This window comes from Myotis lucifugus, unplaced genomic scaffold (genome assembly GCF_000147115.1).
Source record: "Myotis lucifugus unplaced genomic scaffold, Myoluc2.0 scaffold_35, whole genome shotgun sequence".
NCBI lineage: Eukaryota > Metazoa > Chordata > Mammalia > Chiroptera > Vespertilionidae > Myotis > Myotis lucifugus.
Window position 1 is genome coordinate 2,698,407 of NW_005871083.1, and position 20,003 is coordinate 2,718,409.

General features: G+C 45.3%; 1 protein-coding gene across 1 annotated transcript in view; it reads right to left on the reverse strand.

Annotated features, from left to right (window-relative positions):
- CDH13 (cadherin 13) overlaps window positions 1-20,003 on the reverse strand; it is a 990,542-nt gene that overhangs the window by 473,135 nt on the left and 497,404 nt on the right. The window contains exon 5 of the mRNA XM_006087037.3: window positions 10,730-10,882. Coding sequence (XP_006087099.1) covers window positions 10,730-10,882 — 153 coding nt within the window. The remainder of the gene's footprint in view (window positions 1-10,729; window positions 10,883-20,003) is intronic.

Sequence of the window (20,003 nt, forward strand, 5' to 3'; positions counted from 1 at the left end):
TCCATGAAGCAGTAAGTTGGTGGTTCTTCACTGTTGTGTCCCCTGTGCCCTGAAATGTAGCTGGCACGAGTTAGGCACCCCCTCAGCATCTGCTGGATCAATCAATCTGGTAGTTGACTAGGTCCCACCTGATAGGGTTGCTGGATGTGTGCTGACCCTGAAGTGTATGCCTCCTTTGGCGGCCCCAAGTTGCCTCTCTGTAAGTGTGGTTCCATTTCCCTCAGTTCCCTCAGCTGGTAAAGCGTGTGCTCCTCCATGCTTTTCTATTTATCCTGGAATTTTGCGCACAGATTTTCCCAGTTTCAAATCTATAGAGATGAAGCGATCTGCTCTGATTAAACAGTAAGCAGTGGGCTGGCCAGAACTGAGATGGGTGACCCATCCTCAGCAGCTCCCCAGCCTCAGATGAGGACATTGGTCCATTTGTTTTTATATCCCACCACAGGGACTCAGGGCTCTGACCTGCTCAAAAGGAGTTCAGTCCCCATGAGGACATTCTTCCTCAGGTATCTAGTGGGAGGGCCAAAGCTGGCCTCATAGGGCCCCCTGGTCCACGTCAGCTTCTCCCCCCACTTGTCTAGGCCAATCAGAGAGCTTCACCATGGTGACCCACCCTAGTTACCAAACCTTCTCTTGCCAAAGTGCTGCAGGCGTCTCTGGATGGGGAGAGGGCTCGCTCTCCAATTGCATCATCCTTTGACACTGGCCTCACCGCCCTAGTGCTTGAACCTAGAATCTTACCCAGTCTTTGGTGATTGGTTTAATGAGCTTCTGGTCCTCACCTCCAACTTTACACATTATCTGACTTCAAACCCCAGTGTGTCAATCCTACAGGAGGAGGAGGACAGCCTCTTTCTATCTTTGCTTTTGCTCCCCTCTCCTGGTCTATGCCCCAAACAAACTCCTCCTTCTCTACCCTGCTCATTTCTTACCAAGCGGAAAAAAATCTTTATGCCTATTGATGAATACAAATAGATGAGGAGTGAGTGCTGGGGGCTAGGATTTGTGCTTGCAGATCTGGTCCCAGAGGGTTTGGCAATAATACCCATTATTACATGATAGCAAAAACATCAGCAATGTATTTTCAGTAGTTATTTGTAAATTCAGAGGGTTAGAAAAATGCATCTAAAGGCTCTTGCAGTTCTGATGTATTGTGATTCTTCGGCACCTTGGAGAAAATATTCACCAAGTCATTTGAAAAAACAGCCACGCTGAAGCAGATTTATTTGGTTGTAGTAAGAACACTAAAGCAAAAATAAAGGGAAAACTGACCATCACACGTTTATTCACTCCATGAACATGTGGCAGGTCCAGCCTGTGGGCAGGTGCCTTGGATGCAAGGCCCAGCGCCAGGAGGACAAAGTCGAGGGAGGGACACAGGTTCTTCCACCTGCCAACATTCAAGTTAAACCTCTTGTAAGCTAATGACATTTAGAAAAATATGTCACCATCAACCTGAGTGAGGAAGCAGCTTTGCCTAGTGGACCAAATAAATAATCAGCCAGGAGCACCTCAGCGATAATACAAGCATGCAGCTGCCTCAGCGATGTCGCTGAACTCCATGCCTCAGTTTCACCAGCTGCACCTGGCAGATAAGGCCAGGCTGCTAAATGCAGTGCTGAGAAATGTGGGGAGCCCAGGTGGAAAGAGTATGATGGAGATGCTCGGGGGCACTGGTGTGGGGAGAGGCTGCGGCCAAACCCCGAATTATTGTTTTCTGAAGTGAGTCAGAAGACAGTTTGTTCATTTGTTTATCAAATTCTGTTTTTCCACATTTCAATTTTTAAGAGTTTCTGTCAAAAGAGACATTGGAAAGTAGTTAACTTCAGACATTCGCTTAGATTTAAGCAGTTGATTGAGGGGAAATAAGAACTTTGATTTTCTATTAAGTGTTAGAAACTCCTGTGTGTATTAGGTTGATGTTGTCCCCATTCCCAGCTATGAATAAATTGCACAGATGGGTTCTATTAACTCATGGTTCTCAACTTGGCTTCACAGCAGAAACACCTGGAGAGTTTCATAAACATGCTGATGCCTGGTCCTACTCCAAGACACTCTAATTTAAGGTATGGAAAGCAAGTTGGCCATCAGAGGCTTTAAAATCCCCCAGATGATTTCATCATGCAGCAAAGTTTGAGAACCATAAATAACTTACTTATAATCTAACTAGAGGTCCAGTGCACGAAATTCATGCATGGGTAGAGTCTCTAGGCCTAGCCAGTGATTAGGGCCGACCAGGTTCCTCCTCCTTCCCTTGCCACCTGCGCGCACCACCACCACATGGTCCCTCCTGCCCCCGCCTCCTCCCCTCAGCACCCTGCCACAGCCACTGGTCACCCAGCATGTTTCACACCACCCCCTGATAGTCAGCACACATCATATTGCATATTAGCCTTTTATATAGAGAGAGATAAGGCAGAATATAATCTAATAAGGCGAAAGAGTGGTTCTCCTGTCCCCAGGCCAACCTCCTCCTATGAGGGACCCTGTCCCCTGTACCAGCTCAGATCTTCTGAAGATGCTTTTATCTTCAACCTAAAAGCTTGGTTTCTGAGAAGTCAGCAAACACTCAGTCACTGGCATTCAACAGTCATCCAAAGTCTAGACAGGAAGGAGCAAAGCAGCCAGGGACAAAGGTGCCCGGCTCTCGGGGAGCCATTAATGGAACAAAAAACAAAGGCAGTTTTGAAGAAATGGATTGGACACAGAGGGGCTTTCAAATGGTACACAGAACACCTGGAGAAGTAGTACCTTTGGTTCAAAGGTGCTATTTGGGTTGTAATGGAATAGGTTCAAAGGCTACTCTCACTGAGGCAAATTAATGAATCAAGCGGGCCGCAGTGATGTTAACACTTAAGAGCCTGTTTTAGACTCGGGGTTCTCAAATGTCGGGGAGCGTTGGAATTACCTGGGAGGCTTGTGAACACCCAGAATGGGGGCCCGAGTTTCCTATCCAGCAGGTCTGAGGTGGGGGCCCGAGAATGGGCATTTCTAACAAGTCCCCAGATTCTGATGCTGGTGTGGGGGTTTAGATGAGTTCCTTCTATGAAGTGGCACCTGGTGCTACTAACATGTAACCGTGTAACTGCTGGCTGATGCCCAGCAGCTGCTTTCACCTCCATTTCACCTGCAGAAGCTCCTGTCTGAGGCAAGGGCTCCCGATTCCAGCACACTCAGTGGATGCACTGGGCGCTACCCTGCCGCACCCACTTTAGTAACCACAGGCAGCGCAGGAGATGACACGGCCATCTCACCCTCATTCTGAGGATGAGAACACGGAGACTGAGAATTGAGGAACTCGCCAAAGGTGACACAGTGTTAGGGCAAACCATGAAACGACCGATATCCACTCTTTTTTCACTTATAAAAAATGGCAATTTCATAGGTTTCTATGATGGGAGAGTCGAGATTCTAACCTCAGTAGGTCGGATTCCAAAGCCCGAGCTTTACCTAAGTTCTGTGTCTCCTCCGAGTCAGGGCTCTTTCCTGGGCCATGTGTGTTACTACCTGATGGGACCATGATATTATTGGAAATTAAGATCCTAGGTGTGAAGCCACCCTCTCCTACGCATGGACTGGCTACCTGCCCTCAGGCAGCCATGCCTGTCACTGAGAGCCTCTCAAAATGAAATTGTACTGATGATACAGTGATGCAGGTGATAACAACACCCACCCCAGGCCCCTGCGGGCTCAGTGAGAGTCCATCACATGAGATTCCCTGCCAACATCTTACATGAGCTTGGAGATGGAAATGGGAGACATTAGGTAGCGGCTCACTTGAGGATCGGAGGTTCTGTAAAGCAAGGTGTCAGAGTCACCCAACCCTCTGGACAGCCCAGGCAGGGTTGCCACCACCCATTTCCGACTGCCATAGGAGCAGAGTTCAATGGGAGGGGGCAGCAGTGAGGGCTCCTCTAGAACAGTGATTCTCAGCTGGGCCATTTTGCCCCGTGGAACAACTGGCAATATCTAGAGATGTTTTTTATTGCCAAGACTGAAATGGGGATGCTATTTGCATCTAGAGGCCAGCTGCGCTTCTAAACACCATGCACCACACAGGCCAGACCCCCTACCACAGAATTACCCAGCGCAAAGTGTCGATAATGCTGAGGCTAGGGACCCTGCACCAGAATAGTATCACGTATGGCTGGGTATTTCCTGTAGCACCATCGTTTCTGGTTGTGTTACCCATGAGCCAGGTTTTGGGGTCCCTCTGCCAATTCTATAAGCTATCTGCACCCTTTCATAACTCCTTTTCTTTGTACATTAGTTGAGAGGATTTTGTTGACTACCACCAAGAATCCCAACTAAGAAAGATGGATGGCCATGGGGGAGACCAGGCTAGAGGATGGAGAGGATGCAGGTTATCCTTACTGCAAGGGCTGGGGGAGCATCCCAAGCTCAGCTCCATCAAGGTGATGCCTGCATCGTCCATGTGCAACATGGAAATCACTGTATCTGGGTTAGTCACCTAAATGACTCTCTAATCGGGGTAAATCTATACCTCCCGATTGTCTTAAAATTCCTAACATTATGGTTCATGTATTTCTGTACGACAGCAGCATTTTTCACCTTGATTGTATTTTCCACCTAGTTATCTTGGAGTTAGAATATGGGTTAGAATTAGGGCAGAGCCATATGAGTGAAAAAACACACAACAACACAGGCGCAATAATACCCTCTGTCTGCCAGGTGTAACACTCTTAACCACAAAGTCAAAACTTGTGCAAACAATGGCTCAAATGAGAGCAAACTGTATCTCAGAAAATGCGAACAAATATTCAGAAGGAGGCAATGAAATCCTGCTCCTGTTCTGAAGCCAAGAACACAGGTGGCTCCAGTTACCAGTTCTGTAATTGAGAATGATAACAGAATCAAGCTCATTTTATGAACATCAAATGAGATGATCATTAGGTATTCAGCATGGAACCTTGGCACGTTGTAAATGTTCAATAAATGTTAACACCAACATTAGTAACAATAATATATCTTGGGAACCACTTTGGCCCTCAGCTAACGTAGTGGCAAAGACAAGACAATAAACCATTTCACAGGTTTACACATGTAGAACTCTGAAGAGTTCTAAGGCACTTACTAGGTGCTCAATAAATGTTAGTTTGCCCTCTCCTTTCAAGAGCTCCTTTCTTCTCCCACCCAAATCTGACATTCCCAGTTCTCTATATGTCTCTTGCCTTGGATAATAGCTCAAGGAGAAGGACTCCTGCCCATGGCTCCTGCCCACTCCCAGGTTCTGCTTCCAGATTACCTCTTACCCCCTGCTGAGCCCAGCCAGACCTTCTGCCACCTGCCTAACCGACTGTCTCCCATTCCACTGCTGTCCTCCCATCTTGACAAATTTGCAGGCAGCAGATTATAGTCACAGTGTGAGGGAATCATTACCACCTGCTAATATTTTTATAGAATTTCATAAACTTGGTCATTCATGAATCCTTTACAGTACTTCATTCCAATGAAGAGTTCACAAATCACTCAAATGCTGGCAAAATGCATAATAATGAGTAATATTTCAGGAGGCTTTGCATTAATATGTCAGCTTCCAATACTGCAAGAGCTAAATTATTTTGCCAGGTGCCACTTCAGGTCAGCAGCTTGGAAAGCCCTTTGGGGAGCTGGGGTAGGGAGAGGGGGCAGGTGGCATTCGGTCATGGAAAAGAATGGTATTTGAAAAGAAATAGATCATTTAACCAGTGAAGCCCCCTTCCCAGCCCCAGTAAGTGGAGGTCCTGGGAAAGTGGCCTGGGAATTTGCAGAGTTTAGTTGAGGGTAAAATAAGAAGTGTTTCTTAGTGATTGAAAATGCAGGGCTTCGGAGGTGGAGAGAAACGGACATGGATCCCAGACTCAATACACACCAGCTGGGAGACCTTGAAAAAGTTATTTAAAAGTTATTTGCTTATCCATAAAATGGGGTTAGCATCTACTTCTTAAGTCTCTTGTGGGAAATGGATTAAATAAGAGAACGCATATGAAGTGTTTAGCACAGCATCAGCCATGCAGTGTTCAATGAACAGCGGCTTTAATGAGGACTCACGAGGGGGCCTCGGACAAATTTATCCCAGATTACTTCTCGCCCGCAGTTCCCTCGGCTTACTTAGTTCAGAGGCTTTCTTGTTGGAGTTGGGACCTGTTAACACAATCACAAGGCCTTGCATGTGAGCAGCATTTTACTTTAAAATAAACAACATTGGAGCAATTACAATGGCAACCCTTTGGCCCACATGCTCTCTGCTTGTTAAACTTGCAAGAGGGGAAACTAACATGTAGAAATTCAATTCAGTTCTTTGAAGAAGCATGTTTGCTACCAACCACAATGACCACCACGCACACGATGGATCTCACTGTACTAGTAAGATAGTAAATTATTTCTAAACAGGCACTTGGAAGGGACCAGAATGGCAACATTCTTACGCTCAGAGTGTATTAACAAGGGAGTAACCTGGTTCTCATTAAATCTAGACATAGGAGAACCAAGCACAGAGCAATAGGTGACCTTCCCCAGCAAGGACCTGGAGAAAACAGAACAAAGACTGAATTAAAGAGTGAGAGGTCGGGGATATGGCATTGGAACTGGACTCTTGGGAGGCTAGTGAGGAGTACCAGCCGCACTGTGCTCTTGTGAGACACTGCACTCCCACCAAGCACCGGCGGTCTCTCCGGGGCAGGCGCGGCTCTGTGCCGCAGGTAAACAAGCCACACAACGAGCAAGGCCTGGCTTCCTGGCATATCGCCTGCACACACTGATGAGAAATTTAAGTCAGTGCACTTTGAAACAAAGCCTAGGCACTAAAATGAAAGCCACGGGGCGGCAGGAAACCTGGGGTGTCTGGTTTCCCAGCATATTCCCCTCCCACCTTGGAGGGAGCTCCTCACCCTATAGATACTCAATAAAATGCATGTAGACAGAATAAGTGGACTAATCAATACATTATGAAACTGTCAAAAACCCCTCACGATTACTCAAGGCAAGTCCATACTTGAGACAGGCAGACTGGGCTACCACTCAGAGTCCTCGGAGTTTGCCTTTACCTTCCTTTGCCTGTCACAGACCGCATTAGCCTCTCACTCCTCTAGTAAGATTAGACAGTGCTTACTATGTTTCTGGCACTGTTCTCAATGCTTACCATTAAAATGTTATGAGATCAGTATTATTATTATTACTTCCATTTTACAGATGAGAAAGTTGAGCAGACACCCTGCCCTCGTTCCCACAGCTAGTCCATAACAGCCACGATTTGAATGCAGCCAGTGTGGCTGCGTGCAAAATTGTATTTTTAACTGCTATGATATTATATGGCTTCACTTTAAGGAAGAATATGAGACGTTCCAAGCTTGAGATTAGGCTCCATTTTACCAGCTGATTAACAATTACTAGTTAATAAAAACTGATAATTTCATCTTTTACCATCCTTAGAGGTGCTAGTACTATCCCCACTTTATGGATGAGTCACAAGATCAGAGAGGGTAAGTGGATTGTCTAAGATCACACAGCTCAGTAAGCAGCCGTGCTGAGACTTGAACAACAATTTTCTGTCCCCAGGGCCCTTGTTATTAATCACTATTATCACCTAGATATTGCTTAGATAAAAATAAAATCACCTAAATTTAAAATAAGTGCTGTGGCTTTTATTCAATCCTCTCCCCATGCCTTTGTGAACATTAGAAAGAGGAGGCCTTCTTCTGTAGACATGCCCATACGGCAGTGCAGCTCTTAGTGAGCCACGGGCTGGGTCAGGCCTTTCTCATTCCTCAGCCATCCCCTTGTGCAGTGGAATCCCTGCACAGGCACATGTGGCAGCCACACATTCAGCAATGTGAAGGACAGAGGGAAGGGACCCGTCATGATTCAGAAATTCTCCTTACAGAGGTCTTTAACTGGCACTTTGGCAACATCCAAGCCAAGGACTTTCTCATTACTCCCTATCAATCCTTGAGTGTTGGCGTTGGAGTTCTTTTCCCTGCCCTGTGACTGCCCCACGGGGACTTCCTCATGTCTGTGGAGACCAAGGTCATGGCCCCTAAGGAGATGTCCACACTGAGACGGGTCCTGGCCTACGGTGCCCAGAAGCCTCTCTCTGAGTGTGGAAGGACTCCCAAAAGGGGGACTTTAATTTTTAAAACACTTGGATCCCACCAACATCAGACAGTCATAGATGCATCCAAACTCTTGCTCAGCTCTTCAAACAGCTCCGGTGGTTTCACCCCCAAACGGCATCTTTCAGCCTCTCATTCACCAGTTCTCATCCTTGGCAACGAGCTTTTCCCACTTCCTCTGGTTCACACTCGGCCTAGATCAGGCTACAGAACACTCCCAACAAGATCTTTATTGTTTACCTTGTACCTTTTAATCCACAGGGAGTACTTGAGATCCAGTTTCATCTAGGAATTTATCTCTGATACTTAAAAGAGGGCCCACCAATGCTATGATGTTTGGTTCATCTCAGGATAGAAGGAAAAACCATAAGTCTATAGTAGATGTCAACCTTCTCATGATTGAAGGCTGGAAACTGACATTAAAAACTTGTGGAACTTAACTAAAGTATTAGAAAATTTCAGGAAAAATACTAGTAAGAGCAGCTATGACTTATTGCTACGAGCTTGGCTAAGCACTTACAAAATAATTTTATTTTATCTTCTACAGTCCTTAGAGGTGACAGTACTATCCTCTGTGGATGAGAATGAGAAGATCGGAATAGGGAAGCGGGTTGCTCGAGATCACACAGCTCAGTCAACAGACTGAGATGCGAACAAAGGTTGGCTACCTCAGAGCTCTTAATCGTCATCCCTATGCTACAAAATTGTAACCTTTATTGTCTCCTTAGTTCATTGTGTCTGCCAATTAATGGATATTCCCATGATAGGCATGGGGAGAGAAGAGGGCATGTCCCCTGCCTGCTCCTGGCTGGTCCTGCAGCAGCTGGACACCAGAACTGCCAGGTCACCTCTGGGTACTCTCAAGGCCAGTGAACTGGGAATCCTGAGGACACCAATATTTAGTTGCTATAACAACCAGATTTCCCTGAGGTGTACACTAGGACACACTGACCACCCTTTGGAGGTCTGTGACAGATGAACCCCTGCAGACACTGGCAGCATCTGCCCTTTGGCAAAGCTTTTGAGAGGGAGATCTGGAAGGTACCCTACTCCTCCTTGGACCCGGGACCCTTGAGCACATAGCTGGGCATGAGGTCTGCTGGAGGATGGGGCTCCACAAACGCCCTTCATGCCACCATATTTGCCCAGCACTTTAATGCCTCCAATGCCTTCACACTAACTTCTCACTGAAACTCACAGCATCCGGTTTAATAGGTAGGCACGTGATATTTGTACTTTATGGCTGGGATCCTGAGGACCAGCGCTTACACAGCCTCCTCAAGGTCAACAGCTCATGGTGACAGAGCAGGCTAGACGCAGGATACCTGCTTCCCAGACATAACACTGGGCTTCCCAATGCAATGTCTCAGCACCCCACGTCTGCAGAGAAGGGAGAATACGGATTTTCTGTTGATGAGAGATTGAGATGCTCTATCTGTTGTTTTGGACAAGAAAACCAGAGATGCCAAATATGGTGCTAGTAACTGGCCACCACCTCCTGACCCCTAACCCGGGAAATGTGTGTGATGGGCAATGGAGACCAAACGCAAATGTTGGCTGGGCCTCGCTTCCACTGCACCTGCTTTCTGCTCAGCACTGTGTCCATGAAAGGCTATTCCTGAAAAACGCCGGGAATTCTATCTCATTGCTCAGAGAATGAGCTTCCTACTCTCAGAGGCTTGGGTCCATAACAGGCTATGAGCATAGACTGTTCTGGGGTGTGGTGGAGAAGGGGTGGCATTGACCTCCAGCCTGTATGAGATGCACCCCAATATCTGGGTGCAACCACGTTGGTCTCTGTGTCCCGAGTGGGTATCAACTTCTGAAACTATCCTTTCACAGATAAGCTTTTTATTCTCTCTATAAAAGTAATTTAAGTACATTATAGAAAAAATAGAAAACTGAAAGGAAAAATCAGTAACACCCAAAGGCAATCATCAACACTTCAATTTTTCTTGCATCACGCGGCTTCACAAATGCACACCCGCCATGGTCGGTACCGGTACAAATACTTGATCTGTAATGAGGATGCCTTATGTGTTTGTGTGTCTGTATCCATTCGATGTCTTGAATCTCTCCCATATAAGTAAAACTTCTTCAAAAATATTTAAAAATGGTTGTATACAAATTCCTTGAAAAATTGTGCCTAATTTAACTACCCTATTGTTAAATATTTAGCCGTTGATTCCATGTAAGGATCATGCCGGGCTATAACATCGGTGTGTAAAGATCTAACTAAATTTCTCCCGATTTCCTTAGGATGGATTCCTAGAAGTTAAATGATCAGGTCCAGGGGTTTGCACCTTTTACTGCTCGAGAAAGCCAAAGCTGCACTAAGAGTTCTGACCTCCCCTGAGGTCCCCCCATGAACCGTTTTCTTGCTTTCCAGTGCCCCAAATCTCACGCAGGACTGGGGGCTCCATTGATGTAAGCTAGGGGCTCCCACTGTTGCCCTGATGGGGTGCAACACTACTCCACTACTCAGATGCCACAGAAACACACTTAAAGTCACACAGCCCTGGCCTGGTGAAGCCCAGGAATAATGAGCTCAGCGGGAAGCAAACGGTCATTGACAACCACCGCTCTTCATGCAGGACGGGCACTTGAGGGGTACTCACCTGATAAGTAGCAATCGCTTCTCTGTCCAAGGTCCGTGTCACGGAGACACTGCCCGTGTTCTCATTGATTCTGAAAATCCCTTTAGGCTCTTGATCCACTCCCTTTCCAGTGAGCCGGAACTTGGACCCTTCCGGTCTGTCACTATCGACTACCTGGTCAGGGAGACAGAGTGACATTTAAGACTCTGGCGCAGAGAGAGCACATTACAAACACACCTCAGTGACCCAGCCACTAATCACAGGTGCAACACAGAGGTGCCTGGTGAACAACGGAGTAAAGCAGCATCACCAAAAATAGCATCACTGCTTAACACTTCCCAACCTGACATGCAAATCTTTGCGGTGACACAGAGTGATGGATCTAGGAGGGAAATAACTCCAGCAAGTTTAAGGCTGGACATTTATATTTTTTTTAACTCCCAAGAAACATTTCTTTTTCTGCAAGCAAGACCAAATAGGTGATGGGAAAAACAACGACAAGAGACGACATTTGTCCAACAACATTGTCCTGGGCAGGCAATGATCGAGGTGCTAGGTATTTACATATGTCTTTAGCTGCCCCATTGGTTCTACCAGATACTAGGCATAGTGCTGAGCAAGCATTTTACACACATTTTAAAAAACCTCACAACGATGCTGGGGTCAGGGACATTATTATTCGCACTTAATGGATGGAACCACGGAGACACAGAAATTAAATAAGCTGGCCGTGGTTACGGCTATCCTATCTAATAAAAGAGTAATATGCAAATTGACCATCACTCCAACACACAAGGTGGCCAGCAGGGGAGGGCAGTTGTGGGTGATCAGGCCAGCATAGGAGGGCAGTTGGGAGGGACCAGGCCTGCAAGGGAGGGCAGTTTGGGGGGACCAGGCCTGCAGGGGAGGGCAGTTGGGGGGACCAGGCCTGCCAGGGGAGGGCAGTTAGGGGTGACCAGGCTGGCAGGGGAAGGCAGTTAGGGGAAATCAGGCCAGCAGGGGAGCAGTTTGGCATCAATCAGGCTGGCAGGGGAGTGGTTAGGGGGTGATCAGGCTGGCAGGCAGAAGCTGTTAGGGGCAATCAGGCAGGCAGGCGAGTGGTTGGGAGTCAGCAGTCCTAAACTGGCAGTCACACATCCCTCAAGGGGTCCCAGATTGGAGAGGGTGCAGGCTGGGCTGAGGGACACACCCCCCCCCCCCCACCCCGTGCATGAATTTTGTGCACCAGGCCTCTAGTTAGAGATAAAGGTGGGATTCAGAACCCGGTCTCCATGTCTCTAGAAACATTGCTATGAAACACTGTCATCTCTGAACTTATTTTAAGATACTTCCCTACAGGTTGTTAGCCTGGCTTTGATACTTGAAGAATAAATTCAGAAGATAAAGATGGAAGAAGGTATTTCCAGGCAGAGAGGACAGGACAGATAGAGCAGCAGGCAGGTGAGAGAGAGGCTAGAAAATCTCAGAAACTATGTCACTACATAGTGTGGTGTGAGTAGAGGTGAGGTTGAGAGGTAATTAGGAACCAAATTATATATTGTTTTCTTTATGGCATTTGAAGGTGCCCAACTAAAGAGAAATTATTATTTGCAAAAATCAGTTCTAGAGTTTTCCCAAGTATTCATCTCTGTTTCATGTCACTTTGTCATCAATATCTTCAAGTATAACAATAATTTAAGTCAGGAGAACAATAGACATTTGGAACATATAAAAGAAAGCTTGATACTGATCCAGGTGCAATCAACTTACAAATGAACAGGCACCTATTGGAACTTAGTCAACTGTGCCTGGAGGGTTTGGGTGAAATCTGCCTGAAATGTGCCTTATATGGAATTAGCCTCCCTCCCACCAGGCCAGTTCTGTTGCCACCAAGCCTGCAATTCCACTGGGTGGCACGAGGTGGCAGTGGTGCCTAAGGCAGTGTGACCCTCATGGCAAAGTTCCTCTGCCATGATAGTTGAGTAAAAGCATGACCCAGTTCTATCTATATGGCAATGGGGTGTTTTCCTGATTTAAAGTATTCTTTATTAAAATACACTGGGAGTTTTGATCTAACACCAATGACCTCTGTTTGCATTTTAAGATAACAGAAAATATCCGAACCAAGATTAAAAGTAAAGTATGATGGAAATAATTCTGATGAAAAGAATTATATCAGTCATTGCTTGGCTTGATTTAATCCAGCTGACATTCTCCCCCTAACCCACTCCCTGCTGCTTAGACGCTCCATGGGGTCAACAGTCACACCATATTGGGCTCACCACTGGATCTCAGGGCCTGGCTCAGTGCCTGGACTATAGCAGGAACCAAGGCCAACATCTGTTTAATGAAGAGCACCACTGTTCAGACAAACACATGTCCCAGTCCTAGGATCCACCATGTGCCCTTGGACATCGTACTTTGTCTTTTGATTTCCTCATCTTATTCCCCGGGTTGATGGGGATTTAATGAGATAGTGTGTGCAAAGTACAGATCTAAGCATGTGAAAGGGGTTCTATAAATAGTAGCCAATGACTGCAATACTGATAGTAACAATCATAAAATTATGCCAGTGTTAGTAACGGGTAAGATCACACCTCTAGGCATAAAAAGCATCTTAGCCATAATATTTTATGAAAATCCCTAAGGGAACAAATTTCCTCTCCACAAATCTCTCTGACTTGGAAAAAAGAAGGAGCAGCTGAGCAAACACACTCTTCTTTGTCACCCATATTTACTGTCGCTCCCCTCCCCGTCTTACCACTCAGTCCAAATGTGGTTAAAACCTTTGCCTCTTGCCGAAACCGGTTTGGCTCAGTGGATAGAGCGTCGGCCTGTGGACTGAAGGGTCCCGGGTTCGATTCCGATCAAGGGCATGTACCTGGGTTGCGGGCACATCCCCAGTGGGGGATGTGCAGGAGGCGGCTGATCGATGTTTCTCTCTCATCGATGTTTCTGACTCTCTGTCTCTCTCCCTTAAGGCCGGACCTCTCCCAAAGGCCGCATTGCCCAGGACAACCTAATGGGAAATAAACACGGGACACCTGCAAGCTCTGGAGCTGCCCTGCTTCCCATGAATGGACCCCTGGCCCCACGTATCCACTAGGTATGGCCCATGGTGAGCTCCTGCCAGGGGCAGCCTGCTGACTCTGTTCTCCTTTCCTGTCCCTCCCCTGCTCTGCAAAGGTTGGAGGACAGCATCCCACACCTTTTGGTAGAAATAAGGTGGAGATGGTCCTGAAAGCTCTCTTGGGGCAAATATTGCCGCCCTCCCATTTCTCCACCTGCCACTCAGCACAGAGCTGAGTTCTCCACTCAGAAATTCTCTCGGGGCAGCTTTTCTCCTGCTGTCAGGTCCGGGTTATTTCCTTGCTCACAGAGGGCTTGGCCCACTTGACCTTCCAGAAGTAGGGTCTTGCAGAGAGGATTTTGTTTAATAAGCACTGGCTGCTTGATTTAAATGACGTATTCCCCGGGAAAGGAGCAAGTCCCCACTGTAAGCACCTCTGCTAGGCACTATGCATCTTCTCTCTCAATAATTTTGTTTTTAAAGGCTTGGATTTTAACACATCTGTTGAACCACCTGGTCCTCAGAGCTGTGTCCACAGCCACACCAGGTACAGTGCCCAGACTGACTGGGCCATAAGCGTCCCCCAGCACAGGGAAGTGAGGGCCCCATTCTCCCTAGAACAATGCCTCAGATGTGCTTCCCTAGACCAGAATGGGCATCAACTGGGAACTTGATAGAAATGCAGATTCTCAGGCTCTGCCCAGACCTAAATCAAAACCCCAGGGGCGGGGCCTGGCAATCTATGTTGAACCAGCCTTCTGGGCGATTCTGAGGCACACCCGGGTCTGAGGACCACTGATTTAGACAGATTTTATCACTATCCACATTCATAACTGCTGATTTCCACTGCTACCATTTGGATCCTTCTGCTGAAAGAAGGCTGTGTCTGTTTGCTATCTTCTTCCTAGACCTACTTTAAACATCTAACACTAGTAGCAATTCTTTTAAAAACCTGTTTTCTAGAATATCAGCAAAGCGGAGCTGGTACTTCTCCAAGTCCAACATCTCTACGTGTCAAAGGCATCCCAGGAATTGAAGGAACCTTGGAGAAGAAAGCATGGGAGTGGGCGTCACTCCTCAGGGAGAAGATTCTGGAATCACCCCCCACCTCTCCGGCTTCCTGGTTCCTAGGTGGGGCTTGAGAGGGACCCCAGCCCACTTCAGCTCACTTAGCTGGGAGATAGGAGGTGTGCAGTAGCTGGGAGATAGGAGGTGTGCAGTGGCCACAAACCCAAAGAGGTGCTTAGCCACACATGGACGCTATGCCGTGCAAGTCAAGTGGGTTTCCAGACAATCCTTATTACACTATGATAAACTCCTGAGAACTGTCCAGGTGCTACTCACAGCTATGCCCCAGGGCTGTGGTCCTTTTGTTATTGTTGAATGTGACAAAATGTAAGAGATCCAGTGCACTCCTGGCCAGAATGAATCCTATAGCTGCTGTTAACACCCATTATACCACCTAGCAGGGCTCCACAATTAGTTGGGCTTTCCTATTATTCTTTGTAATTCAACATTTCTTTTCACAGTGGGATTTTTTCCCTTTATCCTCTGAGTTGGAATGGAAAAAATAGCTAATAATGAGAAAAAACTTGGACCATGGGCACGTAAATAGCACACAGGAGTCTTGCTGCATACCTGGGTAAAGTGACTCCTAGATACCCTTGGGGAGGCCAGCAGACCAGCTGTGTCCATGGCATGGCCCAGCTGGGACCAGAGTCCTGTGCACTGAGCGAGGAGTGCGAAGTACTGAGGCCTGGATCAGTAGCTGTGTGATTTGAGTTTCAAAGGACATTCTCGCTGCATACTTCTTATAGAATGCGGTGTATTATGGACGAAGCCAAGGCCCCCTTGAGTCTCCTCATTAAGTCCTCATTAAATCCTATTCCCAGCTGCAAGTAACCACTGATACCAGGTTATAGATGTTGTTAAGGTATTCTATGAATTTACATATATACATATGTACTCATAGAATATGTAGCAATTTTAAATATTTTCACATAAATAGGATCATTCTGTATAAATTATTCTATAACTAGAGGCTTGGTGCACGAGATTCATGCACTGGGGGGGGGGGGGGTGGCCCTCAGTCACACATCCCTCTTGCAGTCTGGGGCTCTTGCAGTCTGGAACCCCTCGCCCCTTACCATCTGCCTGCCTGCAATGGAGGCAGGGGAGGCTCCTGCCACCACTGCTGGGCTTGCCAGCTGTGAGCCCGGCTTCTGGCTGAGTGGTGCTCCCCCTGTGGGAGCACACTGACCACCAGGGAGCAGCTCCTATGTTGATCGTCTGCCCCCTGGTGGTCAATGTGCATCATAGCGACTGGTCGTTCCACTGTTTGGTTGATTTGCATATTATGCTTTTATTATATAGGATATTTTTCTATTCAATGTGTTTGATATATTTATATATCCATCCCAATTTTGGGGGAAATAATTTTACATTTATAGAAACATTGCCGAAGTAGTAGAGTATTTACATATGTCTTTCCCATATACCTTAATCTAATTTTCCCTGATGTTAACATATTACATAACCATGGAATATTGGTCACAGCTGAAAATTTAACATGGATACATGACTATTAACCAACCTCCAGATTTTACGTATTCAAATTTTACCAGTTTTTCCATTTCTATCCTTTTTCTGATCCAAAATCCAATCCAGAACCTCACATTGCCTTTAGTCAGTGTGGGTTTTAATCGTCTATTTTGATGCCCCTGTGTGGGTTCAGACTTTTCTGTAACTGTACTGACATGAGTTATTTTTCCCTCTGGAAAACACATTTAATACATCAAAATGCCATAGTCACTAGGTTCTATGAGTCACAGCCCCACCCTCTGCAATCTCCAGTTTCTGTGCCTTAACTAAGATTTCCACTAGAGATTTTTGACTGTTTTGTTCTCCGTGCTTAAAACAGTGCATTGAACACAGTAAGATTTCAATAAATATTTGCTTACTGAGTAAGTCAGTAAATGTTATAATAGTCTCCTAATTGGCCTCCATGTTTCTGATGTCTCTCTTTTCCCCTCCTTTCCTATTTATGGTTAATCTAAAATGTAGCTCAGATCTGAGACAGTCCCCAGGTTAAATATTTCAAGGGCTCCCAGGGTGAAGTCCCAGGGTCCCCCTTTGCTGGGTCCCCCCCTGCTTCTTCAACTCCAACTTTTTGCCACAACCAAGCATAGACCTTCAGAACTTTGCCCACTTTCTCTGGACCTTTGTCTCTGGTCTCCCCTCCTCCTGTCTGTTGGAGACCCCTGCTTATCTTCCTGGACTCAGCACAGAGATTACACATTCACTGGAGCTCCTCCTGACCCCCTGTGTCCCGCTCTGGGGAGAACAAACTCCATTCTCTGGGCTTACCCCTGCTCATCAGCGAGGTCTATTAGAGCACAGAGAGCAGGTGGCTCTTTCTGGGTGGTGGTAATTGTCCCTTGGGCTATTTATTTCTTATTCCCATTAACATTTTCTGTGTTCGAAATATAGAAGCTTTTAGTGAAGTTGTTCAACTTTATTTGCATATTTTTATGTGATCATAAAATGCTCATAAATTCACAAATTAAAATGAAAAATAAGGTCTTTCTTTTCTTTTCTTTTTTTTTAATGCGGTCACCTTACCTAAGCAACATTAGTACCCTTTCATTTCTCCTTTTACAAATCCCCAAAGTTAAGTTCCCAGGCAGCAATAATGCCCAGGAATTGGGATGGGGCTTAGAACTATTCAAAGTCCTGAGTGTGAAGACCCTCTCAGGAGACACTGTTCTTGCTACGCAAAGCAGCTCCAACACAGACACCTGGCTCTTCTTCCCTGTCACATCCAACTAAATGGATGCCTCTAGTCCTCCCCTATTTAGAAAATCAGGAGACTTGTTTTCAAAGGATAGAAGACAAAGGATAGAAGACTGTGCGATAGAAGACTATTGATGTATATGATAAAAAGAATGAAAAACTAGAAAATAATTAGATCTCACCCTCAAAATTACCAAAAGGAAATGATCACATGTGAACAGCATAGGTCTTTGGGGTGTGGCGGTAGGGGTCATATTTGTGGTTTCAGAAAATGAGTCTATCTTCCTTACTTATACAGTAAAAAAGTAACTTTTTATTTTTTTAATATATTTTATTGATTTTTTATAGAGAGGAAGGGAGAGAGATAGAGAGCTAGAAACATCGATGAGAGAGAAACATCGATCAGCTGCCTCCTGCACATCTCCCACTGGGGATGTGCCCGCAACCCAGGTACATGCCCTTGACCGGAATCGAACGTGGGACCCTTCAGTCTGCAGGCCGACGCTCTATCCACTGAGCCAAACTGGTTTCGGCAAAAATAACTTTTTAAAATGTATAAGGGGAATGATTGAGATTGATGGATATACTAATTTAGAAAATGTTTTCTACTGTTAAATAGGGAACAAACCCCACTTATTGCCATCACCTATAGTTATTAGAAGGTATTTTATCATTAGATTGGTTCTCTAAGGTGATCTATCAGCATCCATTCATTCTTGGATGTGATTTAGTCCTTGAGACGCCTTGAACTTGAAAACATTTAGCCATTCAGCAGTTTGGGCAGCTGTTAGACCCAAACCCTTCTCTAACCTTTATGCTGGCCAAAATGCTTTCAACCACTGGGTCATGAATTAACAAAGGGAACTAAGGAAAATTCAGCGCCAGCAGTCCCAATACCCCAGTGTAGATACCCTGAACCAGTGCTCACTGTATAGACCACTGGTTTTCAGACTAACCAGGGCTGGCTATGTTCACCGCCCAATTAAAATGGTTTCCATTGTCCCCTGGAGGTCACTAAAGTCCAGAGCAGGATGGTACACTTGGGAAAGAAAATCAAATCCAGTCATGCAAGATGAGGGCACATCTGAATCCACTATCCTTATCCTTCATCTATTAGCATTTTCACTGCACCAGTTTGCTTTTCTTTTTTTATATCAGACATTTAAGATTATGCCTAAGCATAATTTAAACTGAGTTCCATAGGATTCAATGTTAATTGTTGGGTTTGGGGATTTTTGTATTATTTTCTGATAGTTTATAATTTTTGAATATTTTCTCTAGGCTATAGGATTTCTCTTTATGCAAGTATTTCTTAATTTCTAAGTATTTACAATGTTTTAATTGTTTATTTCCAATTTATCATATAATGTGACTTATGAAACTTCTACTGTTGAGTTTTAAGGAAAATTTTATTAGTAGCCAGTGCAATATCAATTTTACTAAATGATCCATTGATCCATAGAAAGAGTAGATATTCTGCAGCATTATTCACAATAGCCAAAAGGTGTAAGCTACCCAAGTGTCCAAAGATAGATGACTGGATAAACAAAATGTGGTCTATCGATATAATGGAATATTATTCAGCCTTAAAAGTGATAGATAATCTGATGTTACAGTATGGATTAACCTTCAAGATGTTATGCTAAGTGAAATAAGCCAGTCACATATAATTCCACATATTTAAGTGTAATTAACATGATGCTGTTCCTATGGTAGGAGCTTACTAGTACTTTATGTTTGTTAATGATATATACCAAAATGATACCACTATTCACTCAGTTTCTCACCCATGACTTTTAATGCAATGTTTCCTTCATGAATGCAATTTCCTCTAACAGATGGTCTCTTTCCACTTTCTTTTCTTCCATTCAAAATATTTACTGACCATTTATGAGTTCTAGAGTACTTTGAACCCTCAACAGCTCACAGTTCAATGCACTCTGTGAAGTCTGCATTATGCAACATAAAAGAGGTGCTGAAAGATGTCCCAGCAGATCAGAGGAAGAGGAAGTCATCTTTGGGCCATTCAGTCATTGTGCTTTACTTGTCTGGGCCCGAGGTCCACTCATTTCCCATCAGTATCACACTTCTGTATCCCTTTATTGCCCAAGAGTAACCAGGGATCCTCATGTGTCACTTCCTGAACTTCTGGTTTCTTAATGCAGGCTGTGACATTAACTGTCCTGTTAACTGGATCCCTTGACTTGGCCTCTTGTTGTTTTACAAAAAAATCAAGGTGGTCCCTGAAATCTCTAGTGAAAATGCTAGATCTTCTATATATGCTGTTTCTTCTATTTATGAATTAGACTTTGGTAGCACTGAGGCTTCCCTAATTATTCTGGCTCCTCTCCTTATGGGCAGAACTATACTTTCCTGGCCATTTGAAGTTTGTTGTGGACACAAGATTTGCTTTAGCCAATGAAGTGTGAAAGTGACATGTGTCACTATGGCCAA